The sequence below is a fragment of the Oncorhynchus clarkii genome, chromosome 31, assembly GCF_045791955.1.
Source record: "Oncorhynchus clarkii lewisi isolate Uvic-CL-2024 chromosome 31, UVic_Ocla_1.0, whole genome shotgun sequence".
Lineage (NCBI taxonomy): Eukaryota > Metazoa > Chordata > Actinopteri > Salmoniformes > Salmonidae > Oncorhynchus > Oncorhynchus clarkii.
In genome coordinates this window covers 1,723,255-1,731,456 of record NC_092177.1, presented here as the reverse complement: position 1 = coordinate 1,731,456, position 8,202 = coordinate 1,723,255, and the positions used below count along the sequence as shown (strand labels likewise).

The 8,202-nt window shown below is 47.6% G+C and overlaps 1 protein-coding gene across 1 annotated transcript in view; it reads left to right on the top strand.

Annotated features, from left to right (window-relative positions):
- LOC139390689 (glutamine amidotransferase-like class 1 domain-containing protein 3, mitochondrial) overlaps positions 1–7,946 on the top strand; it is a 7,991-nt gene extending 45 nt beyond the window's left edge. Inside the window, exons 1-5 of the mRNA XM_071137992.1 lie at positions 1–25; positions 991–1,103; positions 5,484–5,655; positions 6,465–6,666; positions 6,857–7,946. The exon at positions 1–25 is cut by the window's left edge and continues 45 nt beyond it. Coding sequence (XP_070994093.1) covers positions 996–1,103; positions 5,484–5,655; positions 6,465–6,666; positions 6,857–7,049 — 675 coding nt within the window. The 5' untranslated portion in view covers positions 1–25; positions 991–995 and the 3' untranslated portion in view covers positions 7,050–7,946. The remainder of the gene's footprint in view (positions 26–990; positions 1,104–5,483; positions 5,656–6,464; positions 6,667–6,856) is intronic.
- The last annotated feature ends 256 nt before the right edge of the window (positions 7,947–8,202 follow it).

Here is an 8,202-nt window from a genome sequence, read left to right as displayed (position 1 = left end):
TACTACTGTAGTGTACCTTTACAAGGTGAGAGAACTACTACTGCTGCTAGTAAACTAGTAGTCTACTTCCCTATTACGTTAGTATTCATGTTGTATTTAGAGTTGGAAATGTGACGCCAGGTGAACATTGTGGTTTGAGGCTGGAAATGTGGTAACATTCTTCGTCTTTTATACACAACACAACAGCAATACTTTTATGTAGACTTGCAACATTTACAATATTTATAATGATCGGTGAACTGATGCTTATCTAAATCTCTGTGCTTTCTGTTCCTTTACACCGACTCTACTCTCCACTCCAGTTCCTGTTTCTGTCTGCCTCTACCAGGTGTTGTTGACTAGAAACATAGAGAGAGAGGGAGGGAAGAAGGGGGGAGGAGAGAGACAGAGAGAGAAAGGGAGTGAGGGAGGGAGACAGAGAGAGAGCGCGGGAAGGGGGAGGAAGAGAGATAAAGAAAGAGAGAGAGAGTGGTGTATTTCCTGTGTTGTTTGTTACCTGGAAACAGTCCTCCAGAGACTCAGTCATGTTCGGATTTTCAGGAGACTTCTGTCACCGGTGGACCTGAGGCCTTTAAATGTTTAATAGTTGCTGCTGGGAGGTGCCAAGTCATCTTAAATGGCACCCTATTCCCTATATAGTGCACTAGTTATTGACCAGAAGTAGTACACTATATAGGGAATAGGGTGCAATTTGGGAGGCAAGCCTTGGTGTACCTGACACTACATTGACCAATCAATCTGGTTTTTGTAACATTACACACGGACACTCAGCTATGTGGTGTATGTAACCTGCCCCTCCATGTGCAGTGAGCTGCATTGATGGTAAAACAAGGGGGTTTGTAAGGACACAGTCTGGGGAACAGTTTAATCAAACAGCTGTTAGTGCTATCCCTGTCTCCATTCTGTTGTTCTGGTCTAACTCCAGACCATATGGTGTGTGTGTGTGTGCGTGTGTGTGTGTGTGTGTGCGTGTGTGTGTGTGTGTTGCAGAAGCCATGGTGAAGTGTGTAGCCGTAATTCTGTCAGGGTGTGGAGTCTATGATGGGACTGAGATCCACGAGGCGTCAGCTGTACTGGTCCACCTCAGCAGGGCCGGAGCTAAGGTAAGGGTTGTCTACATTAGGGTTACGGCCTAAGGTAAGGGAGGTCTACATTAGGGTTAGGGCCTAAGGTAAGGGTGGTCTACATAAGGGGTAGGGGCTAAGGTAAGGGTGGTCTACATTAGGGTTGGAGCTAAGGTAAGGGTAGTCTACATTAGGGTTAGGGGCTAAGGTAAGGGTGGTCTACATTAGGGTTAGGGGCTAAGGTAAGGGTGGTCTACATTAGGGTTAGGGGCTAAGGTAAGGGTGGTCTACTTTTGGGTTAGGGCCTAAGGTAAGGGTGGTCTACATTAGGGTTAGGGGCTAAGGTAAGGGTAGTCTACAATAGGGTTAGGTGCTAAGGTAAGGGTTGTCTACATTAGGGTTAGGGGCTAAGGTAAGTGTAGTCTACGTTAGGGTTAGGGGCTAAGGTAAGGTGGTCTACATTAGGGTTAGGGTTAGGGGCTAAGGTAAGGGTAGTCTACATTAGGGTTAGGGGCTAAGGTAAGGGTGGTCTACATTAGGGCTGGGGCTAAGGTAAGGGTGGTCTACATTAGGGCTGGAGATAAGGTAAGGGTGGTCTACATTAGAGTTAGGGGCTAAGGTAAGGGTGGTCTACATTAGGGTTAGGGGCTAAGGTAAGGGTAGTCTACAATAGGGTTAGGTGCTAAGGTAAGGGTTGTCTACATTAGGGTTAGGGGCTAAGGTAAGTGTAGTCTACGTTAGGGTTAGGCCTAAGCTAAGGGTAGTCTTCATTAGGGCTAGAGCTAAGGTAAGGGTGGTCTACATTATGGTTAGGGGCTAAGGTAAGGGTGGTCTACGTTAGGCTTAGGGGCTAAGGTAAGGGTGGTCTACATTAGTGTTAGGGGCTAAGGTAAGGATGGTCTACATCAGGGTTAGGGTTAGGGGCTAAGGTAAGGGTGGTCTACATTAGGGCTGGAGCTAAGGTAAGGGTGGTCTATGTTAGGGTTAGGGGCTAAGGTAAGGGTGGCCTACATTAGGGTTAGGGGCTAAGGTAAGTGTGGTCTACATTAGGGCTGGAGCTAAGGTAAGGGTGGTCTACGTTAGGGTTAGGGGCTAAGGTAAGGGTGGCCTACATTAGGGTTAGGGGCTAAGGTAAGGGTGGTCTACATTAGGGTTTGGGGCTAAGGTAAGTGTAGTCTACGTTAGGGTTAGGGGCTAAGGTAAGGGTGGTCTACGTTAGAGTTAGGGGCTAAGGTAAGTGTAGCCTACATTAGGGTTAGGGGCTAAGGTAAGGGTGGTATACGTTAGAGTTAGGGGCTAAGGTAAGGGTAGTCTACATTAGGGTTAGGGGCTAAGGTAAGGGTAGTCTACATTAGGGTTCGGGGCTAAGGTAAGGGTAATCTACATTAGTGTTAGGGGCTAAGGTAAGGGTGGTCTACGCTAGGGTTAGGGGCTAAGGTAAGTGTGGTCTACATTAGGGCTGGAGCTAAGGTAAGGGTGGTCTACATTAGGGTTAGGGGCTAAGGTAAGGGTGGTCTACATTAGGGTTAGGGGCTAAGGTAAGGGTAGTCTTCATTAGGGCTAGAGCTAAGGTAAGGGTGGTCTACGCTAGGGTTAGGGGCTAAGGTAAGTGTGGTCTACATTAGGGCTGGAGCTAAGGTAAGGGTGGTCTACATTAGGGTTAGGGGCTAAGGTAAGGGTGGTCTACATTAGGGTTAGGGGCTAAGGTAAGGGTGGTCTACATTAGGGTTAGAGCCTAAGGAAAGGGTGGTCTACGTTAGGGTTAGGGGCTAAGGTAAGGGTGGTCTACATTATGGTTAGGGGCTAAGGTAAGGGTGGTCTACGTTAGGCTTAGGGGCTAAGGTAAGGGTGGTCTACATTAGTGTTAGGGGCTAAGGTAAGGGTGGTCTACATTAGGGTTAGGGTTAGGGGCTAAGGTTTAGGGTGGTCTACATTAGGGTTAGGGGCTAAATTAAGGATGGTCTACATAAGGGTTAGGGGCTAAGGTAAGGGTGGTCTTTGTTAGGGTTATGACTGTAGCTAAGGTAAGGGTGGTCTACGTTAGGGTTAGGGGCTAAGGCAAGGGTGGTCTACATTAGGGTTAGGGGCTAAGGTAAGGGTTGTCTACATTAGGGTTAGGGGCTAAATTAAGGATGGTCTACATTAGGGTTAGGGGCTAAGGTAAGGGTGGTCTACATTAGGGCTGGAGCTAAGGTAAGGGTGGTCTACGTTAGGGTTAGGGGCTAAGGTAAGGGTGGTCTACGTTAGGGTTAGGTGCTAAGGTAAGGGTTGTCTACATTGGGGTTAGGGGCTAAGGCAAGGGTGGTCTACATTAGGGTTAGGGGCTAAGGTAAGGGTGGTCTACATTAGGGTTAGGGGCTAAGGTAAGTGTAGTCTACGTTAGGGTTAGGGGCTAAGGTAAGGGTGGTCTACATTAGGGTTAGGGGCTAAGGTAAGGGTGGTCTTCTTAGGGTTATGACCTAAGGTAAGGGTGGTCTACGTTAGGGTTAGGGGCTAAGGTAATTGCGGTCTACATTAGGGTTAGGGGCTAAGGTAAGGGTGGTCTTCGCTAGGGTTAGGTGCTAAGGTAAGGGTTGCCTACATTAGGGTTAGGGGCTAAGGCAAGGGTGGTCTACATTAGGGTTAGGGGCTAAGGTAAGTGTAGTCTGCGTTAGGGTTAGGGGCTAAGGTAAGGGTGGTCTACGTTAGGGTTAACGGCTAAGGTAAGGGTAGTCTTCGTTAGGGTTATGACTGGAGCTAAGGTAAGGGTGGTCAACGTTAGGGTTAGGGGCTAAGGTACGGGTAGTCTACGTTAGGTTTAGGGGCTAAGGTAAGGGTGGTCTACATTAGGGTTAGGGGCTAAGGTAAGGGTGGTTTGCATTAGGGCTAGAGCTAAGGTAAGGGTGGTCTACATTAGGGTTAGGACCTAAGGTAAGGGTGGTCTACGTTAGCGTTAGGGGCTAAGGTAAGGGTGGTCTACATTAGGGTTAGGGGCTAAGGTAAGGGTGGTCTACGTTAGGCTTAGGAGCTAAGGTAAGGGTGGTCTATGTTAGGGTTAGGGGCTACGGTAAGGGTGGTCTACATCAGGGATAGGTACTAAGGTAAGGATGGTCTACATTAGGGTTAGGGGCTAAGGTAAGGGTGGTCTACATTAGGGTTAGTGGCTAAGGTAATTGAGGTCTACATTATGGTTAGGGACTAAGGTAAGGAGTGTCTACGTTAAGGTTAGCGGCTAAGGTAAGGGTGGTCTACGTTAGGGTTAGGGGCTAAGGTAAGGGTGGTCTACATTAGGGTTAGGTTGCTAAGGTAAGGGTGGTCTACATTAGGGCTGGAGCTAAGGTAAGGTTGGTCTACATTAGGGTTGGGGCCTACGGTTAGGGTGGTCTACATTAGGTTTAGGGCCTAAGGTAAGGGTGGTCTACACTCGGGTTTGGGCCTAAAGTAAGTGTGGTCTACATTAGGGTTAGTGGCGATGGTAAGGTTGGTTTTCATTATGGTTACGACTGGAGCTAAGGTAGGGGTGGTCTACATTATGGTTACGACTCGAGCTAAGGTAAGGGTGGTCTACATTGAGGTTAGGGGCTAAGGTAAGGGTGGTCAACATTAGGGCTGGGGCTAATAGAAGATAATAGTATCTAACATCCTACCCCTCCTCACTCCTCCCCTCTTCTTCTCCCCCTCTCCTCTCCTCCCCCTCCTCTCCTCTCCTCTCTTCTCCTCCCCCTCTCCCCCAATCCTCTCCTCTCTTCTCCTCCCCATCTTCTACCCTTCTACCCTTCTCCCTCCTCTCACCTCCTCTCCTAACCCCCCCTCCACCTCTTCTTCACTCCTCTCCTCTCACCTCCTCTCCTAACCCCTCCGCCTCCTCTTCACTCCTCTCCTCTCCTCCACCCTCCTCCGCCTCCCCATCCTCTCCTCTCTTCTCTTCTCTTCCCCCTCTCCTCCCCCTCCACTCCTTTCCTCTCCTGTCCTCCGCCTCCCCATCCTCTCCTCTCCTCCCTTCTCCTCCCCCCTGCTCACTCCTCCCCTCTTCTCCTCCCCCTCTCCTCCCCCTCCTCTCCCCTCCTCTCTCCTCCTCTCCTAATCCCTCCTCCGCCTCCTCTTCACTCCTCTCCTCTCCTCCACCCTCCTCCGCCTCCCCATCCTCTCCTCTCCTCTCTTCTCCTCCCCCTCCCTCCTCTCGCCTCCTCTCCTAACCCCTCATCCGCCTCCTCTTCACTCCTCTCCTCTCCTCCACCCTCCTCCGCCTCCCCATCCTCTCCTCTCCTCTTCCTCCTCCTTCCTCTCACCTCCTCTCCTAACCCCTCATCCGCCTCCTCTTCACTCCTCTCCTCTACTCCACCCTCCTCCGCCTCCCCATCCTCTCCTCTCTTCTCTTCTCCTCCCCCTGTCATCCCCCTCCTCACTCCTCCTCTCTTCTCCTCCCCTTCCCTCTCCCAGGTCCAGATGTTTGCCCCCAACGAGGACCAAATGCATGTAGTGAACCACTGTGAGGGGAAACCCACGGCTGAGAAACGCAACGTCCTGGAGGAGAGTGCTCGAATCGCCCGCGGCGATGTGTCTGACCTTGCCAAGCTAGAGATCACCGCCTTCGACGCCCTCGTTATCCCAGGTGAGCATTACTCCTTCATCTAGCACCAGCACATTGATAATATGATACTGGTACTGACTAACACAGTCCTGTCTTAATATTTTATCAGTAAAAACTTTATCATCTCTCCTTTATTCTATATCTCTGTTACTATATCATTTCTCCTTTATGCTATATCTCTGTCACTATATCATCTCTCCTTTATTCTATATCTCTGTTACTATATCATCTCTCCTTTATTCTATATCTCTGTTACTATATCATCTCTCCTTTAATCTATATCTCTGTTACTATATCACCACTCCTTTTTTCTATATCTCTGTTACTATATCATCTCTACTTTATGCTATATCTCTGTTACTATATCATCTCCCCTTTATTCTATATCTCTGTTTCTATATCATTTCTCCTTTAATCTATCTCTGTTACTATATCATCTCCCCTTTATTCTATATCTCTGTTACTATATCATCTCTCCTTTATTCTATATATCTGTTACTATATCATCTCCCTTTTATGCTATATCTCTGTTACTATATCATCTCTCCTTTATTCTATATCTCTGTTACTATATCATCTCTCCTTTATGCTATATCTCTGTTACTATATCATCTCTCCTTTAATCTATATCTCTGTTACTATATCATCTCTCCTTTATGCTATATCTCTGTTACTATATCATCTCTCCTTTATTCTATATCTCTGTTACTATATAATCACTCTTTCACTATGACTTCATTTCAATCATTCTACTCCCATCAACCCCAAACCTGACCAAACCACTGGTCTCCGCGGTGCTCCTCTCAACTGAACTGTGTTTTGTTTTGCAGGTGGTTTTGGCGTGGCTAAAAATCTGTCTGACTGGGCTGTGAAGGGGAAGGAGTTCACGGTTCAACCCCAAGTAGAGAAGCTGATTAAGGGGTTCCACGCTGCAGGCAAGCCCCTGGCTATGTGCTGCATCTCCCCTGTCCTAGCTGCTAAGGCCCTGCCGGGGTGTGAGATCACTGTGGGACAGGACAAGGAGTGTGAGAGGTGAGTTACAATGTCTCAGTGTGTGTGTGTGTGTGTGTGTGTGTGTGTGTGTGTGTGTGTGTGTGTGTGTGTGTGTGTGTGTGTGTGTGTGTGTGTGTGTGTGTGTGTGTGTGTGTGTGCTGATATGTTTTAACAGAACAAAGCAGTATGTTTTTAACCCTGCTGCTTTTCTTCTCCCTCCTGCCACTAGATGGCCCCATGCCCAGACGGCAACTTCCATGAAGGAGCTGGGCTGTAAACACGTGAATAAGAAAGTGGGGGAGGTCCACATCGATGTGAAGAACAAGCTGGTCACCTCCTCCGCCTTCATGTGTAACGCTCCCATACATGAGGTGTTTGACGGGGTGGGCGTCATGGTTACAGAACTGCTCAAACTGGCCTAGGACACGTCTGAGATTCAGAATACTGATTAGCTGTGCTTCTCAAAAGGCACCCTGTTCCCTTTATAGTGCTGATGTGACCTTCCCAAAAGACACCCTGTTCCCTTTATAGTGCTGATGTGATCTTCTCAAAAGGCACCCTGTTCCCTTTATAGTGCTGATGTGATCTTCCCAAAAGGCACCCTGTTCCCTTTATAGTGCTGATGTGATCTTCTCAAAAGGCACCCTGTTCCCTTTATAGTGCTGATGTGATCTTCCCAAAAGGCACCCTGTTCCCTTTATAGTGCTGATGTGACCTTCTCAAAAGGCACCCTGTTCCCTTTATAGTGCTGATGTGATCTTCTCAAAAGGCACCCTGTTCCCTTTATAGTGCTGATGTGATCTTCTCAAAAGGCACCCTGTTCCCTTTATAGTGCTGATGTGATCTTCTCAAAAGACACCCTGTTCCCTTTATAGTGCTGATGTGATCTTCTCAAAAGACGGGAATAGGGAGCTATTTTGGAAGTGACCTCACGATCATGTTTGTTGTTGTTGTTGTTGTTGTTTGTTTACCTGGAGACCCTCCTGATCGGAATGTAATGGACACACAGAAGAAGCAGAAGAAGATAGTGTTTCTGTTGCTTCATCTGTCTGACTGTGGGATGACTTGTGTTTTTATCAACCTCGTAATAAAAGTAAAACCAAATTCTGGAATGAACGACTTTTCATTTGATTAGTTTTTTCAGCTGACCACTAGGTTTTTATATGGCATATTATTGTCATACAGGGTTATGAACAGCTCGTTCTTTCTCTGTGTATTTAGCATACAGGTTAGATTGACAGAGTACATCCAGTTGGCACATAGTGGGGAATTCCCACCCGAGTTAAGCGGGTAAATGGAATGGAATTCACTTTTATGCACTTTTCTCTATACACAGCAAATTGCCCCGTGTTGATTTTTCAGTGTAACATTTATAGTGTTGATTCAGGAATTAAATTCACTCTGTAAAATAACCCCCAGTCTTGGAGTTAATAACCCTGGGTTGCTCGTCTTTTCAGTTCACTGCAGCTAGTTCGCTGCACACTCAAACTGGACAGTTTTATCTCAAGTCTCTTCATTCAAAGACTCAATCGTGGACACTCTTAATGACAGTTGTGGCTGCTTTGCGCAATGCAT